Genomic DNA, 18,505 nt, shown 5'->3' with positions numbered 1-18,505 from the left:
CGGTTACCACCTGGGGGGTGTGAACTTCCTGCAGGACCCCCACGCTGGTCTGCATCTCCCGAGCACAGCTCCCCACTGCCCTGATTCCCCAACTCGCTCTCCCAGGACCCCTTGAGATACACCCTCCGCTGCTGCAAACTTCTCACCAGCCTCCGGGCCCACTACGCTCCACCCCACTCACCCCTGCACTCACACTATTTTCCTTCCTGCCTGGAATCCTCATTCTCCTCCCATACAGCTGGGCCAGTCCCACCCAACCCGCAATATTGGCAATAAAATAATAACACCAATGAGAATAATGCCAGCACTCATTTGCTAAGCATCTACTACGTGCAAGCAGAATGCGAGACACTCAACAAGCATTATCTCTAAATGTTCCTGCAAGCCTCTAGGGTGAATCCCATGCCCAGTCTCCGGAAAGATGGAAAAATGAAGGATGTGAGACGTCCTGAGAGCTGGCAGGTGGCACGGGCGGGAAGCTTCCCCCTGTGCTCTGCTGCCGTAGCCTCCCTTCCAGGCGCCGGCCCCTTCCCTCGGCCTCCAGCCCCCTGCGGCCCCATGGCTGTAGGAAAAGGCTTCCCACTTCGTGCCTGAGAGCTCAGGGCCAGAACTCGGGACTAACAATCCAGCCTTGGCTTCCAACAAGAACAATCGCGCCTTCCAGTTTCTCAAGAGAATCGAGAAGTAGAGCTAATTTGGAAAACAGAACACAGTGTATTCGAGGGAAAAGAAATGAATCCCCCTTTATTCACAGGGAACAGCATGTTCCCAAAATTCAAACCAGTTGCAAGAGGAGATTGATCAAATCATGGGCATTTTAATGCCCTGTCCTACATTCAGGACCGGAGAGGCGACACGCAGGGCCCTGTGCAAAATGAAACTGCAGGGGCTCCTTGCTCCAGAATTATCGAGAAGTCCAAGACGGTGGCCACGGGGCGTTAACCCGGGTGTGGGGTCCGTCGGAGCACGGACTGCACGAGAGGCATGCCCATGACGCCGGGCCTGTCTGCATTTCATTTCATTTGATTTAAAACCCAAAGTGCAGAAGTACTGAGAGGCAGCACCCGCTGCCCAGGAGCTGATGGAGATACTGAGTCTGGCAGAGCCCAGGAGCCCACAGGCAGCCGTCAGGGGTGATGGGCGCTCCATGTGCCGGGAGGCGGGCACTCCCGTTCCGTGGTCCAACGTGCCGGGCACGCCTCACATGTGGGTGAGACAAGTACGCAACCACAGGCAAGGCCCTGGGGCTGAAGGTTCCTCAACTTTAAAATAAGGAGGCACGGGGTCACTGGGTGGGGCTCAGTTGGTGAAGCATCCGTCTGTTGGTTTCGGCTCAGAGCACGATCTCACACTTCGTGAGTTCGAGCCCAGCACCCGGCTGCGTACTGACGGTGCGGAGCCTGCTTGGGATTCTCTCTCCCTCTCTCTCTCTGCCCCTCCCCTGCTCTCTCTCTCTCAAAAACTAAATAGAGTTTTAAAAAAATAATAAAATAAGGAGGCTCAACTGGGTGGCTTCCAGGGTCCCTCCCAGCCCCCGAGGAGAAAGGGAAGAAATCCCTCGTGATGTGTCACCTGATGGCTTCCACTTCAAGTGCCACCAAAGGTACCGGTCCTTTCAGGCCTACAAATCCCAGCACACACCAGCTCCAACAATCGGCAGGACGCAGGGGAAATAGACGAAATGTGAAGAGAGACACTCAGCCAACAGGGCCAGAGTCGGCCAGAGCCTTCTCCGCCAAGGGACCGCGGGAGGGCAGGCGGGGACAGCTGGCCCTCCCCCGTTCGCCCCTGCCTCCCTCAAGCTTCCGGTCCAGCCCTTCTCTTCCTTCTGTCACACGGGCCTGGGCACAAGTGACAAAAGAAACGAAGTCCTTTCAAAGGCAAGGGCACAAAACGCACCATGCAGAGGTCGGAGATGAAGGCCAGAGGAAAGCCTGTTCCCGTGTTCACCTGAAGGGACACCCCGGGCCCCGGGCCAGGTGATGACCAGGAGAAGTAATCACCCCTGAGACACCAGCTCGGACCCACCATGCTCTAGATTCAAGGCCAGCCCCAAAACCTGGGGAAATGTACTCTGGCCACCAGCAGAGGCACTTCCAGCCAGGCTCCCACGGGCTCAGAAACCGTCAATCGGCCCCCAGTGGGGTGTCATGAAACATTTCAATAGTCTTTAGGAATGGCTCAGGTGCTTGCGGGGTCTGGGACACACTCTCAGCTGTCATCAGCCACCCTCCCACAGCCCCAACGCTCGAACAGGAGCCCCCCCCACCCCATATGAGTTCCAGCCTTCGGAGCCCCCTTCCTCCAAGTAGCAGCCACAATTCAGGCTGACGATCCAGGGACACCCCCAGAATGTATTGCCAGGGGGCTGCATGCTGAAGGCTGGCCTCTTTTTCACCTTTTGATGGTCCGAGGGGCACATCTGAACTTTTCTTCATCCCTAGCACGGCTAGATGAAGAGTAACTACCAAGAGGCTACTTGCTGGGTAAATAAATCCGGGCTCAAATCCAGAGGGGACCTGCAGGAGGAAATTCCTCTCCTGGCACATCACCTGCACATGCCCGGGGCCCGCTCTCCCACCTGCTCTGTCCTGCTCACAGCCTGGCACCTTCACAGAGAGGCCAAGTGGAGCCTGGACAGGGGGAGGTGCGGGGTGGGGGGGGGGGGGTAGCACACGCAGTCAGGATCCAAAGCTTGTCCCACCGATGCTCCTCCTACTTCCCCAGCGCTGCACTGCCCTGCGCCCAAGGTCCCCGCACTTCTGATGGGGTGAGGACATCAGTGTCAGAGAGACAAAACAAAGCAGAGAATGAGAGGGCTGCAGCCAAGGCCAACACATATGAGGGGCCTGCCATGGCCCGACGCTATGATGGCGGGTCCCCCTGCCACCCTGCTTGCCACATCAGACCTTTTTTTTTTTTTTTTTTTAAAGTGGGCTTCACCCAACGCGGGGCTTGAACTCATGACCGCGACATCAAGACCTGAGCTGAGATCAAGAGTCGATGCCTCACCAACTGAGCCACCCAGGCGCCCCAACACATCAGGGTCTTTTGATGTCAGCATTGGAACTGGGCTCCACAACTCTGCCGAGTGCGGGCACCTGAAGCAGGAGCGGGCCACCTGTTCCCACTTGGGTGGGGGCGTGGAGATGGGACCAGGAAGCAGGCGGTTAACTAACCTGACACCGTGCAGCTGGGAGAGGTGCTGGTCCACATTCAGGGAGGGCAAGGGGGATGATTTTTCACTAAGAAAAGCTCTCTTTGTGAGGTTGCATGATGAATTCAAGAATGACTGTGAGAGGGGTGGGAGAGGCCAGACCAGCCAAGGGGGGGGAGAAAAGAGAAGCAGCGGGCTGCATTACAGGAGCCAGACGGCAGGCGGGCGGAGAAACAGAAGGAGGCTTCCTCGCCTTGCAGTGAACTTTCACTGCTTTCTCCCTGAGGGTCAGCAGAGAATCAATTTAAACAGGTTCCTAATGGGTAACGAGTCACAATGTGCAAAGGGAATGAACGGGGCCTCCTATTTGCAAGCGGCTCGCCTGGGAGGAGGAGAAGCATAACCCAGTGGAGGCAGCAAAGATGCCCCGAAAAACTCATTTTCTCCACGTTTTCAGTTTGAGCGACTGCGATCTGTCTGTCCCACTCCATTAAATTCCAAGTAAGCTTGTCAGGAACAGCTCCAACCCAGAGGCTGGCCCAGCGCTGGTCTGGGGTGTGGAGGCAGCAGAAACAGAAGCGAGACTTTGCACATTCCGGGAAACCAGACCCCCATTCTAATCAGTGCTGTGACTGCAAATTCCAGGACGCTGGGGGCCTGACGCAGAGGGGCCCCTGCACAACGAGGTTGCTCTGAACCTCGCAGAGAAAAATGCCCAGGAGGGAGACAGGTATCACTTGGCTGTGGCCACGGCAGCAGAGGCTGAGGTCTAAAATAAACTTGAAAATCCTGTGCATCATCAGGCCACCGTCTGCAAATCTAAGGAAGAAGGAAACAGAAGACACAGTTCTGGAGTCAAACTTCTCAAGGCCAAAGGCCCTTGGACCCCTCCTTGTTAAAATAAACTGAATTCATGGGGCGCCTGGTTGGCTGGGCTTCTGACTTTGGCTCAGGGCATGATCTCACGGTTCATGGGTTCGAGCCCCGCATCGGGCTCTCTGCTGTCAGTGCAGAGCCCGCTTCGGATCCTGTGTCCCCCCCCCCGCCCCCCGCCTCTCTATCCCTACCCTGGCCGATCCTGCACACTCTCCCTCTCTCTCTCAAAAATAAATTAAAAAACATTTTTAAAAAGTCATAACAAATAATAATACACTGAATTCACAAGGAGCCACTGTTATTATTACTATTTTTTTTTTATGGTTGCATGATGCTGTCTTCTGCACAGAAATAAAGAAATGAAATTCAGGAGAGTCCAGGGTGACCTATTTCTCTCCTCATAATGAAGAAAGGAGGAAGAGGAGGCGGAGCCTGGGAGCCTGGCCTCAATTTCCAGCCCACACTGGCGCTTCCAAATGCTGGCAGCCCCCCTTTCCGGCGCAGTCTCCCAGACGGCCGAGGGTGGGAAAAGCTCGCCTGACGCCAACCCTCAGACCGCGAAGGTGCCCCCCCAGCCCCACGGGGCCCTGAGCATGGAGCCGCCTGCAGAGGCCGGGCAGCAGATGATGCAGGGGTAAGGCAAGGGGCGCGCACACTCTGACCCTGCCCCAGACAAGCCTGAGCCCGAGCCTGCCTCTCCCGACCGACAACGGGCTCTGGGGGTGGGGGGCACCTGGCCACTTGGCTGCGAACCCCTAAATGTGCCGTCAGTCACAAGGGCAGCTCGGTGTTGCAGCTTCAACTTTACTAGTAAAGAGGTGCCTTTTCCAGAACAACGTGTCTATGTTTTCATGGCGCCTGTCATTGATCATTACTTTTCAGTTTCATCAGCCAAAAAAAAAAAAAAAAAAGCCCTTCCCTGCGCACCGCGGTGGATGCTCGGGTCTGGTCAGTATTGTGGCCTCTGACAGTCTTTCCCAACCTATTATTGTCCGTGCTGGGGGGAAAGTGTCCGATCCATTCCACCGCACCATTTTTCCCCCCCGAAGTCTCCTGAATGCCCAGCATGATGTGTCTCTTATTACCTTCAGGGAAACGGCTGACCGCTCAATTCACAAAAACACTATTAATGTTCCTCTTGATAAGCATCTGGCTCCGGTCTTGACCTTCCCAGATTTCTCATTTGGGTTTTCTTCCTGCTCCGACTGCTCCTACTTGTTATGTCTGGAGCGGCCAGGGCAGCTCTGCCTCCGTAAGCAGTGGGGCTGGGAGGCGACCGCGGAGTTGCTCAAGGGCCCCCCCCACCCCCGGAACGCACCCCTCAGCGGTCATGGTTCCCCTCCCACGGCCCCCTGGTGGAGGAGGGTGGGCCTGGGAGCCAGGGGAAACCGGGAAGGCACAGGGAGGGATGTGACTGTGAACCAAGGCCCTCCATCCAGGAAGGGGACAGTTCCTCCCAGGAAGTACCCCATACCCATCTGTGATGAGCCCGATACAAGGAGGAGAAGGAGGGTAACTTAGGAAACCGAGACAGAAGCCAGGGGGAATCTCTGGCTCAAGGAAGAAGTGAAAAGTGGGGCCTGAGACCCGAGACAAGCCACTTCCCCTCTCTGGGCCTCAGTTACCTCAGCAGTAAGATGATGAGGGGGTGGGCTAGACCATTTCCGACATCCTTTCCAGCTCCCTACAAAGTTATGTGATCTAATAAATCTGAGAAGTGCATTTCCTGATCTCTTCCTGTCAGCATATAATTCCCATCCATATAGAATATTCCCGGTTTCCTTTAAGAGACAAAACAGATGAACATAGGGGAAAGGAAGGAAAATAATATAAAAACAGAGGGGGAGACAAACCCTAAGAGACCCAACAACCTGAGGGTTGCTGGAGGGGTTTGGGGGGGGGGGGGGGCCATGGGCTAAATGGGTAAGGGGCATTAAGGAATCTACTCCTAAATCATTGTTGCACTATATGCTAACTAATTTGGATATAAATTTTAAAAAATAGAATTAAAAAAAAACAGAGGCAGGCAAACCATAAGAGACTCTTAAATACAGAGAACAAACTAAGGGCTGCTGGAGGGGTGTTGGGTGGGGAGATGGGCTAAATGGGGGATGGGCATTAAGGAGGGCACTTGGGATGAGCACTGGGTGTCATATGTAAGTAATGAATCACCGGGTTCTACTCCTGAAACCATCACTAACTACACTGTATGTTAAATAACTAACTTGAATTTAAATAAATAAATTAAAAAATACATATATTGCTGTTTTCAATGCTGGCTTCCTGTGTCACGTGCTCTGGTTGCTTCCGATAGAACAAGCCAGGGCCACCTCAACAGTTCAGACTTTCAACGTGACTTTCCCGGCTGGGATTAGGACTCCCCGTCAGGGAGAATCGATAGAATACAAAGTCTGGCCTTCCTATATCCACCCAAGAGAGTCTGATGTGGCCATGGAACGGACTAAGGCACCGGCACATGCTACAATGTGAATGAGCCTTGAAACCATTATGCTAAGTGAAAGAAACCAGTCACCAAAAACCACATGGGGTGCAATTCTGTTAGTAGGAGATGTCCAGAACAGGCAAACCCAGAGGGACAGAGAGCAGATTTAGTGGCTGCCTAGGACTGGGCAGAGGGAAAGTATGGAGTGTGTGCTGATGGGCACTGGGTTTCTTTTTTTTTTCTTACGTTTATTTAGTTTTGAGAGAGAGAGAGAGAGAGAGAGAGAGACGGCACGGAAGGGGCACAGAGAGGGGGGGACAGAGAATCCAAAGCCGATTCCACACTGACAGCAGTGAGCCTGATGTGGGGGCTCGAACCCACGAACCGTGAGATCATGACCTGAGCCGAAGTCGGACGTTCAACCGACTGAGCCACCCAGGTGTCCCTGGGTACTGGCTTTCTTTTGGGAGTGATGAAAATGTTATAGAATTCAACCACGGTGATAACTGCGCCCCTCTGAGAATATACAGAAACTGTGAACCATACACTTTAAAAGGGTGAATTTCACGGCATGCGAATTACGCCTCAATACAACTACAATAAAAAAGAAAAAAATGTCATTTGTACCTTTTTAACTCTTTTAATGGGGCGACTAGAAAGGTGGATTTTATCTATGTGGCTCATGTCATATTTCTGTGTGTACAAAACGTTTGAATAAACATATTCTTCCCTTTGCAAAAGAAACAAAAACATCCTGGCCTCCTCCTGCATCCTGGGCAGTACTGGATATCTGGGAGGCTCAGCGCAGAGAGGCCTGGGCTGGGTGTCCAGGGACTCAAGTCCTCAGTCACAGCCTGGGTTGTGACCTCGGACCTTCACATGCCCTGGCTGGTCCTGGCTCCTCACTGAAAACAGTAGGGTCAGATAAGATGACCTAACAAACACAGGACCGCTTCCAGGTCAGACAGTCTGGGATCACAACTCTATCACTGGGTAAAAACCAAATTTTTGAAGTGTTCACTCTACCCCAAACATTGATTATCTCTTAAAAGCATCCACCTGAAAATAAAAACAACTTAAAAGACCAGGGTGCCTGGGTGGCTCAGTCGGTTAAGCGTCCGACTTTGGCTCAGGTCATGATCTCGCGGTTCGTGAGTTCGAGCCCCGTATCGCGCTCTGTGCTGACAGCTCAGAGCCTGGAGCCCGCTTTGGATTCTGTGTCTCCTTCTCTCTCTGCCCCTCCCCTGCTCATGCTCTATGTCACTCTCAAAAATAAATAAACATTAAAAATAAATAAATAAATAAATAAATAAATAAATAAATAAATAAATAACTGAAAGACCAACCAGGTGATCTATTCAGTGAACAGAATGACTCATTTGACATCATTCTGTTCCATTTATCTTGAAGGTTTTCTTTTAGGGGAATTTCTTGTTGCCCGTCTCAACTTTCAGTGACTTAAGACGCTGCCAATTCTACAGCTGATGGCAATGAACATGGGTACAACCCTCTAGGAAGACAACTTGGCAATATACACAGAGGGGCATTAAAAAAGCCTTATTCCATCCAGTCGTCGCACTTCTTAATATCTGCCCTGGGGAATGACCCTAGATACAAAAGTAACCAAGAGCATGAAAATGTTCATTTCAGTATCCCCTGCCACAGCAACCACAGCTCAAACAGACACAAAGCGGGGACTCGGTAACCAGACGCTGGTAATGCTTGGGACAGAAATGATGGAGATGCCAAACTGTGGCTCTTTTTGCCAGTTTTCTTTATTTGCGATGTAATTAGACTAGATTTATAATTTTTAAAAATTGATACGGTAAAATGTGTCATCAAATGTATGAATTCATGTCCTGAGACGTCTACAGAGTCCAGTAAAAGAAATAAAAAGTAAAAAGAGCCTCGATGCTAAGAGAGGGAAAACTTGGTATAGTCATCTCAAAGAAAATCTAACCGCAGCTTAAAAGACAAGGAAGCATCTCAGCCCCGATTTATCTGGCCATGATATTTGTACTGGTTTTTTTTTTTTTTTCTTTCCCCTCAGCGAGAGCACTATAATTATAGTTCAGAGGCATTAATAATATGTGCTTAGAACTCTTGAGAGGAGAAATCAGTCATTACGTGCATGGCTTTGGGGTCATCTTCCAACTGAAAGAGATCATTCTTTTGGAGGGGAGATCATTTTTTTTGGGGGGGGGCAGTTATCTTTAGCATCATTTTGGAAGACTAAGCCAAAGTACCCACTGCTTCTCAGCCTCATGGGAAAATCATATGGATGGACCCTGTCCTCTCCCAAACACCCACTTGCTTCCAGCAGGAAGGTGTGGTTGACGTGGGAAGGGCCTCAGGATGGAGTCCACACTGGCTCTCCACTGATGAGCTGGGCAGCTCATGAGTCATGTTCCCCTTAGGTGCCCATTTCCCCATCTGTAAAGAGAAGGGTTGGGCTACAAGACCTGCAAGGCCCTTCCACACTCAGGCTGCACACTCTGGGATTCGGTCCTCTCTACGAGGCACTTGGGGACTATGGCCAACCCTCTGAAGGGAAGGAGTTGTTCTTGTCCACAAAACCCCAGAAAACATGAAAATGAGGTGCGGCCGTGGTCAGAGATGGGCTGTGGAAGCCCACAGTATTTTTCAGAGGACGAAGGACTGTCTGGCTGGCCAGTGATGGGCATTCCAAGGAAATGGCTGTGTCTGAGAACACCGCAGAACCACCCCCACCACCCCCCCCCACACACACACACAGGAAGGAATCAGGGCACGTGGGTCCTTTCTCGACAGTCTCCAATCCTTGCCCTTCCTCCTGTGCCTTCTGTGCTGTTATCAGACTTCTCCTGGGTTTCTCCGGTGAGGGCTGAACCCATACTGGGCTCTAGTTTTCAGATCCCAAAATGTCAAAAGTGTCATATCTTGGAATACGGATTCATACCTTTGATGAATTTCTCCAGCAATTTCAAGCTGGAGAACCTCAATTCAGGCCACTTCTTGGCCAGCAGATGTCCGACAGAAACTCAGCCTGAGGAACTCAGAACGCACGCCACAGGCTCCCTGGAGGCACAGTGGAGATGGCAGTGTGCTCCGTATAATAATTCCCAATTCCTAGTGGTTTGAGCCAAAGTGTTCTTCCCTTAAGAGCTGATGGTAGTGGACTTGGCCTTTGGCTTCCCTGAAACAGAGCATCAGTGCTTACGAATAATGCAGTCGCCCTGGCCAAGGGCTATCGTGTCTCAGTGGGATGGGGGGACACGCCCAGAGGAGACCCATGTCTTAAACACACAGGAAGCGTATTACTTTTTGCATCCTTCTGGCTCCACCGCTTGGTGCTGGTTGTACCAGGAGCCCCGGAAGAGTCCGGAAGTGCCAATTCAGGGTCCTAATTCCTTGCAGGTGCAACGCTCCAGGACTCCCAGATGACCACACAGCTTCACAGCCACTCTCTCCTCTGACTCTCACAGTGTCCCTCTGAGGTCTCCTAGGCAGCATCGTTATCCCCATATTACAGATGAGGAAACTGAGGCTGAAGGGAGTTCGGAACTCCCCCAAAAGGTCCAAGCAAGTACGAGAACCCAGGTCTCCTGACACCAGGAGGTCACAAAGGAGACAGCGGGTCAGGGCTTTGGAGCAGACTCAGGAGACTTTGCCACACCTGTCTCGCGAACCGACAGACCAAGCAGGCCAAAAATCAGCCAGGCCAGGGTTGACCTGAACAGCACTATCAGTCCACTAGACCTAGTTGGCATGTATAAAACACTCCATCCAACAGCCACAGCAGAATATTCTGCTGTTCACATGGAACACTCGCCAAGACAGGCCACATTCCAGACCAGAATACACACCCTACCAAACTTAAAAGAACAGAAATCATACCAAGTATGTTCTCAGACCACAGTGGAACTGAACTAGAAATCGAGAACAGAAAAGATCGCTGGAAACCGCCCCCCGCCAAATACTTGGAGATTCAGTAACAGTCTTCTAAGTAACACTCGAGGCAAAGAAGTCTTGAGGTGCCTGGGTGGCTCAGTCGGATAAGCGTCCAACTTCGGCTCAGGCCATGATCTCACTGCTTGTGAGTTCAATCCCCGCGTCGGACTTTCTGCTCTCAGCGCAGGGCCCACTTTGGACCCTCTGTCTCCCTCTCTCTCTCTGCCCCTACCTACCCCACTTGTACTCTCTCTCTCTCTTTCTCAAAAATCAATAAAAAACATGGATAAAAAAGAAGTCTCAAAATGGTTTGGGAGTAAGACAGAGTTGGGTCCCAATCCCAGCCCTGCTTCGTCCTGCCAGGGAGCCTTGGTCAGTTACAACCTACTGCTTGGAGCCTTCTCTTGTTTCCTGAGCCGGGAAGCGAGGACAATGCCATTCCCTCCCCGGGTGGCCCTAGTGGCCAGGGAGGCAGCAGGCCCCTAACTCAGGGTGCACAGTGTCCCCTCCCAGAGCACACACAGCGGCAGTAGCTCTCTGGGGGTCACTGTTTCTCCAGGGCTGTGACCCACCACCCGGCCGTCCTGGGGTCCCTGGGCCCCCCGGCTAGCTCACTCCGCCGGAGAAAACCAGATGTGACCGCTAGACGCTGAGCCTTCTCTCCTCCATATCTGGCTGGCAGCCGCCTGCCTGGGCAACCCCAACCGGCAGAACTCTGTGTCCATCCATCCCCACCAGGTGGTGACTGCCACCTGGAATAGTGGCACCGAAGACAGGGCTTCTCCCAGTCACGGGGTGCGAGATGACTCAAGTGCTAGATGAGCTGCTGAAATCTCACCCGAGACGATGTGAAAGGGAACCGTCCCGCAAACCTCGCCAAACCCTGAGAAGAAAACAGCTCGTCACACACACAGGCCTACCGTCTTCTTCTCAAGATCTGATTGCACAACTAATGAAAAAGATGTTTCCTGAGGCCTGAAGGCATTGCACAAGCCTCTGACTCACTTAGGGTTTATTCAAATCTGAAAACTATCAAAAATTCCAGCCACAACAACGTGCCCTCCGAAACCGGCATGTGCCCAAGGGCGCAGGATCAGCCCCCGGTGAGGGAGTGGGCCACGGTCACGTGATGCTGGGGAGGACCGTGTTCATGCAATGCGCTTACTTGACAATTTGTCCCAGGAATCTCAAATAATAGGGTAGCCGGTAGGCTCCCACACTTCGATGTGGCAAATCTTTCCATGTGAGACGCTCCCAAAACAAGGATTATTCAAGAAGCTCTCAGGGCTTCTAAACACTGCCATCTCCTGAGCGTCACAAAGTCCCTCCAGGCAGGGTTAACAAGGGGACATCTGTAAAAGCTCGGGTGTCCCAGCTCTTCACTCAAGAGAAGTCACACAGGGGCGCCTAGTGGCTCAGACGGTTAAGCGTCCGACTTTGGCTCAGATCATGATCTCCCTGCTGGTGGGTGCAAGCCCCACATCGGGCTCTGTGCTGACAGCTGGGAGCCCGGAACCTGCTTTGGATTCTGTGTCTCCCTTTTTCTCTGCCCCTCCCCCACTCATTCTCACGCTCTCTCTCTCTCTCTCTCTCAAAACTAAATAGGAAGGAAGGAAGGAAGGAAGAAGAAAGAAAGAGAAAGAAAGAAAGAAAGAAAGAAAGAAAGAAAGAAAGAAAGAAAGAGAGAAAGAAAGAAAGAAAAGTCACACACTTGTCAAATGATACATAGGCAAGGACCAGGGGGTTCACGGGGTGACAGGGACAGTGGCGTCTGAGTCCCTCTGCCCAGAGAAACTTTCAAACATATTTACTGGCAAATTCCAAGTCAGCTTCCAGGACACATGTCCCCCACCACCTTCCTTCTCTGCGAAGCCTTCTGTAACCCACCTGCCCACCTCATCCCCAGGAAGACATGATCCTTACAGCACTCGCCCCGCCGAGCTGACTCCCTGTTAGATGTCTCAAAAATGATGACTGTTTCTATTATTACAGCTAATGCTGACTGGGTCCTAGTAACGCAGCAGGTACACTTCTAAGCACTTCATATAATTAGGAGCTTCCACCCCCTGGCAACCCAAGGACATATGTACGCAGGTACTATTGTTTTTATTATTATTCCACTGACGAGGAAACTGAGGCTTACAGAGATTACGTCACACACACGAAGTCCCACGTTTAGAAAGTGCTGATCGGACTCCTGAGGCCAGGTATCGCGTGATCCAGCACGAAGTCCTTGAGATCGTGGGCTGCTAGCCTTACTCCCTTCGACCCCCTTCTGAGTACACAGTAGGTGTTCCATAAATGCTCTGAAGAAACTTAGAAATAGAATCCACGTCACTAATTCCAAACGCTAAATTCTGTACCCTCTGAGCAGCAAGTGGCCTGGCCTCTTTGCTGCCACTCATTTCGGTCTGGTGCTGTGTTATCCTAGCTGGTGACCATCGGTGGCTCTAGACACATGTCACCCAGCAGCACTGGGTCACACCAACTTCCCTATCACTTCTGGGGGCCTTTTGAAAAAGCATTTGGAATTGGTACCCGTCTCAGTTCCTCTGTTGATGTTAATTCTATCTCCCTTTCTTTCTTTGCCTTCTTGCCTCCTTTCTTGCCTGCCAGCCTGCCAGCCTGCCTGCCTTCCTTCCCTTTTTCCTTCTTCTTTAATGGCAAGGAAGGTGGGAAAGAAAGATGAAATGACTCGAGAAGGATCCCACTCCAGCCCAGCCGTGGGGCCTCTGGGAAAAGCAGGGAGAGGCACCAGGTTCACTGGAGCCCACATCTCAGGGGTGGGCATGTCACCATGATGGTCAACCAGGGATTTTCCCCAGCCAGCAAAAGCTAACGTACAAGGGAACCAGGCCCAAGATGGGCCACGTGACCACGGGTTTTTAGATTAGTTTTCTTGCAAGAATCACAGACCATTCCAGCTAGAAGGGACCTCAGAGATCATCTGGCCCAATCCCCTCACTGCTGAGGCTCTGAGATGTCGGGGGCTGGTCACCTGGTGAGGCAACAGTCTAGGAAGGGTCAGAGCCAGGGGCCAGCCCGCCAGTCCCTCCACACCAGCTGGCCTTCCAAGGAACCCTCAGCCGCTGCCAAGCTTGATTTCTTCTTCAAACTAAGCCCGACCAGAGCTATTTATTCACTTGATATACAGGCCCATGGAAAGTCTGATCTCTCAATCCAAGGCACGAAACAGTGTCCAGGATCACACCACTCCAAATGGACTCAGAATCCAGCCCCGCAGTCCGGAGGCTGTCGGACGCCTGACCACAGTTAGCTCATGGTCCCCACCAGAATCGCTTACTGAATGCGGTTATTTTAAGCTCTAATGCAACCTATTTACAGCTCTTCTGGACGGAATGAAATAACTCAAACGCTTGGCTTTCGACACTGTTAACTTACTAATTTTGTGAAACTTTAATATTTTAACTCTTTAGCAAAACCGACAAGAGAATAAAGGCAAATAACCAACCGGAGAGAGCAAAGCCTTCTTTTTTTTAAAAAAAATTTTTTTTTCAACGTTTATTTATTTTTGGGACAGAGAGAGACAGAGCATGAACGGGGGAGGGGCAGAGAGAGAGGGAGACACAGAATCGGAAACAGGCTCCAGGCTCTGAGACATCAGCCCAGAGCCCGACGCGGGGCTCAAACTCACGGACCGCGAGATCATGACCTGGCTGAAGTCGGACGCTCAACCGACTGCGCCACCCAGGCGCCCCAAGAGAGCAAAGCCTTCTAAACCGTGGAAAAGACGGTTCTTCTTCCAAGCTGGTGGCTCTTTACCAGGAATGCACAGCCAGGCTCCACCTCATCAGGGTGGGGGAGGAGAGATTTGGGGGGCGGGGGGGGGGACGGCGATGTTGGGACCAGGACCAGAACGAGGACGGGAGAGCTCCAGGCTTGTCTGGGCTGCCGTTTGGGGTGGGATGGGCTCTCCTGGGGTGGGTACTAGGGGTAGAAACGGAGTAGCCTGCTGCTTTGAGAAGTCTTTTTCAGGCCTCTTTCCTGGCTTCTCGTCCATTTTTAGCGGAGATCTGTAGTGCTGGCTAGTCTTTTGCAATGTCTGGGAATCCAGAGGGGACTTTCTCTCCCCAACAGCAGTCTGGGGCCGAGGGTTCTGGTTTGGAAACATCTCTCTTCCAGCCCCTTCTGTTCTTTTGCTTTTCTGTAGCAAAAGTTGCACTGACGGCAACTGGGGCAACCATGTCCTTCAACTCTCGTGCCTGTGGCATGAGAGCTGGGAGGTGTCCTACATTTCATGTCAAGGCCATGGCCATCTGGAGCACTGTTTATTCCAGCTATTAGCCACGGCTTAGCTGGAGCTGGCTTATAATCTTAGTTTCTCTGTCAACAGCACAGCATGGTGATTATGAATGCACCCTGGACCAGATGCATGGGTTCAAGTCCTGGACAAGGAACTTCTCTGTGACTCTGTCTCCCAGTTGGGACACAGGGAAGATTAGAGCACACTCCTCACACGATTCTAGGAGGGTCAAATGGGCTGACACATGCCTGGCACAGAATAAGCCCTAAATATATGTTAGCCTTTATTATTATACTGTTATATTACTTGCAATTCCTTTCCCCGTTATAATTTCCTGACAGCAGCGAATTTTTGCTTTAAATGAATCCAAGCTGTTAGTGGTGAAAGATGAGAGATCTTTGTTCTCATACTTGGACACTTTCCCATCCAAACCCTGACAGCAGCATTATTTCTTTTTTTTTTTTTTAATATTTTTTTAATGTTTATTTATTTTTGAGACAGAGAGAGACAGAGCATGAACAGGGGAGGGGCAGAGAGAGAGGGAGACACAGAATTCGAAGCAGGCTCCAGGCTCTGAGCTGTCAGCACAGAGCCCCACGCGGGGCTCGAACCCACCGACCACGAGATCATGACCTGAACTGAAGTCGGCCGCTTAACCCGACTGAGCCACCCCGGTGCCCCGAGATTTCTGAAATAGATGAGTTGCCTTCACCTCCAGAACCATTTTTAGGAGACGCTGTCTGAACTCTTCGTTAAACAGCTTACAGATAAAAGTGCTTTCTTGTCAGTGGTGACACGTTCCCCCATCCAACCATCCACCATGATTCTAAAGAGCCGCACAACTCAGGGCCCGCTGGTCTGCGGACATTTCCTCCTGGCTCCCCGCTCGCTCTCTGCTCCAGACAAACCCTCCAGAGGATCTCGGAGATCATGGAGCCCGCTCCTGTCTCGGGAGCTCCTTCCCCACATCCGTGCACGGCTTCCTCCAACTCCAGGCCTCCCGCGATCACCCCAGCGAAAAGAGAGAGCATTCCCGCCAACCCTCTCGGCCAGAACTGGCTGCCAATTCACCTCATTCAACAACGACGTCAAGTGACCTGCTCGCCGGCTGGGCTTCCACTGAATGAAGTCTTGGCTCCCAGGCTCCGGTCCGCAGAGGCACCTCTGGGAAGTCAAGGGTGGAGTGCTAGATGGCAGGAGTGGAGCGCGGGTAGGCAGCAGATGGGAAAAGCAAGGCCTTCCATTAGGGGAAGTCTGGATGGCCCTGTGTCTCAGGCACCTCTTATTTCCTGATGCATTCACTTATTCATTCATCACCTGCCCACATACCTACCGGGTGCCTCCCGTGTGCCAGGCAGAGAAGCACACGGCGTCTGACACACCGCAGCGCTCAATAAATACTTGCAGAGAAAAGGGTGAGAATAGCCTCGCCCCCTCTTGTCTCTCTCTCCTCTCAAGGCCGCTGTCCGGGAGCCTGCTGTGGGCCTGATGGCCCACGGACAAGGACCTGTTTCTCTCCACACGGCGACTATTAATGCCTCTGCCAACTACGAAGCTCGCTAAGTGACTCCACGGGCAATAAATCAGGTGCTCAGACGGTGCCAATGACTCAAGACCCCGAGCAGTGAGACTACACACGGGAACAGCTGGCTTGTTTTTGACAAAAATATGCCAGATGCTTTTTTCAGTGTCGTCACCCCACTCCCAGACTATTGCAGTGGCCCTCACTCCGCACCCTGGCGAGTTCTGCGCTCCGGTGCTAGGTGAGTCCTACGCCGGGATTTCTTTAAGCTGCCTCTGGTCCAAGAACATCCAAATACACAGCACAGCCGGCCTCTTCAGGCCCGGGATTCTGTGCCACCAGCCTGAGTCACTCTCGCTGCCCGCCCCTAATGTCCCCAGCCACACCAATCTATTCACCAGCTCCCAAGCAAGTTTCAGGCTTTGCCCAGACTGAGCAGGCCGCCCGGGATGCACTTCCCGGCCTTCCGGAAACTTCCGTCACCCTGTCTGACCTCTCTTTCTCAGCCTTGGGGTTGAGCACTAGGCTGACACCAAGGAAGGCTGTCTGGGTTCAAATTCCAGCTGAGTGGCCGTGGGCAAGTAACTGAGCCTCAGTTCCCCTATCTGTGAAACGGGAATCTCACACCTGTGCACTGTCACAGCCATACCTCAGTCGCCGTTGGACCACTTCTCTCCGAGGGAAGTCTCCTGCCTCCCCCCTGGCTAGGCTCTTTCCTGAGGGCAGGCCGGGCTCCCTGCTCCTGTGTTGCTGGAATACACAACCTCCAATTTCTCCTCCACAGCTCTGGCACCTTTCTCTGCGTGGGAGCCAACCTGTGCCAGGCCCTAGTTGGTCGTGTTGGACCATATTTCTCCAAAGAAAATCTAGACCACTTCCTGGCGCTGGGCTCCCCTGCCTCCCTCCCTCTCCATGCACTGCCCGCGGTAGGAGGCTGCGGCCAAGTGCGCTGCCAAGCACAGCCGGCCCGTCCCTACACCGCTGGATTGGCCGCAGCTGAACTCCGTATTGTTTTTCCACATGGTCTCTCCGCCCGGAGAAGCATCCCTCTGGAAGGTCCCGCGAGAGAGACAATTTCCCCACCCTTCGCTGGGTCACCGGCACCTCCCCAGCCAGGACGGGTCTCGCTGAGCCAGAAATGATGCGAAAGTAAGGAGGAGGGGTTCACTTCTTCATCCCTAACCCGCCTCCCCCCACCCCTTCCCCGCCTCAGATTTCGCGATCCAAAGTTCCGTTCCGCTTATTTAAAAAAAAAAAAAAAAAAGCCACTTTCATTTTTGTAGGATTGGCTCAAAACACGGGAAGCAGGCAGGCGGCCACGCCGTTGCAAAGTCTGCGGGGCTCAAGCGGTGCCAACCCAGCGAGATCATCTGGGGGAACCGCGGAGCGGGCGGGAACACCGTTCCTTTCAAATACAAAGTTACGGGAAAGTTTTCCGGCACAGGATCCATAATAAGACGAACGCACGCTTAACTCTAAAGACGCCAGGGGGGTGGGGGGCGGAATGCAGAGAAGTAGAAGGAAGGCAAAGCGAAGGAAATGAGTCCTGGCGGTCCCGACGCCTCCGGCACAAGGCACCTTTCCCAATCCCTCTCAACTCTACGCGCACACTCCTGTCTCGTTTGTCCGTGTTCCCCCGGGGCGCTGTGGTGCCTCGCGGGGCACCCAGCAGCCGGCCAGCGGGCGGGACGCCCCGTCACCCTGGCCCGGGGCTGCCGCCCAGAGCGCGCGGGGCACCCGCCGGGCGCGGAGCCGGCCCCGGGCCGGGCGCAAAGCTTAGGTCCCCAGGGGGCCCGCGGAAAGTTCCCCCACCGGGGGTCCGGGGCCCCGCCTCTCGCAGCAGGTGGGAGCCCCAACACCCCGCGACGCTTCGCCGCCCCTCGGCTCGCCCGGCCGGCCCGCCGGGGCCGGGATGGCGAGAGCGGGGAGCCCCGGGAGCGCAGGTACCTTGGCCGCAGGCGCCGCGCTGCAGGACGATGACCGGCGGCTGGTGCAGCCTCTCGGAGCGGCGGCTGGCGGCGCGCAGCTGGCACAGGTTGGCGTAGGTGTTGGCGTCGCTGCCGCACACCGGCTCGCTGCTGGCGCACACGCAGAGGCCGGCCTGCGAGCGCCGCCGCACCGTGGCCGAGGCGGGCACCCCGAAGGGCACCACGCACTGCAGCCCCTCGCCGCACGGGCCCTCCTGCAGGCCGCACGCCGCCCCCTCGGGCGCGCCGCACACCTCGCAGCAGCCGCACGCGTCGCGGACGCGGCCGCCTTCGGAGGGGCCCGCCTCGGCCACGGTGCGGCGGCGCTCGCAGGCCGGCCTCTGCG

The 18,505-nt window shown here is 53.5% G+C and overlaps 1 protein-coding gene across 1 annotated transcript in view; it reads right to left on the bottom strand.

The window, feature by feature from the left end:
* Positions 1 to 18,505, bottom strand: part of HTRA1 (HtrA serine peptidase 1) — a 57,112-nt gene that overhangs the window by 33,457 nt on the left and 5,150 nt on the right. Inside the window, exon 2 of the mRNA XM_040486929.1 lies at positions 18,140 to 18,500. Coding sequence (XP_040342863.1) covers positions 18,140 to 18,500 — 361 coding nt within the window. The remainder of the gene's footprint in view (positions 1 to 18,139; positions 18,501 to 18,505) is intronic.

The sequence above is a fragment of the Herpailurus yagouaroundi genome, unplaced genomic scaffold (assembly GCF_014898765.1).
Source record: "Herpailurus yagouaroundi ecotype Mexico unplaced genomic scaffold, PumYag 163, whole genome shotgun sequence".
Classification (NCBI taxonomy): Eukaryota; Metazoa; Chordata; class Mammalia; order Carnivora; family Felidae; genus Herpailurus; species Herpailurus yagouaroundi.
The sequence above is the reverse complement of the archived record's forward strand: the minus strand, read 5'-3'. Positions and strand labels throughout refer to the sequence as shown.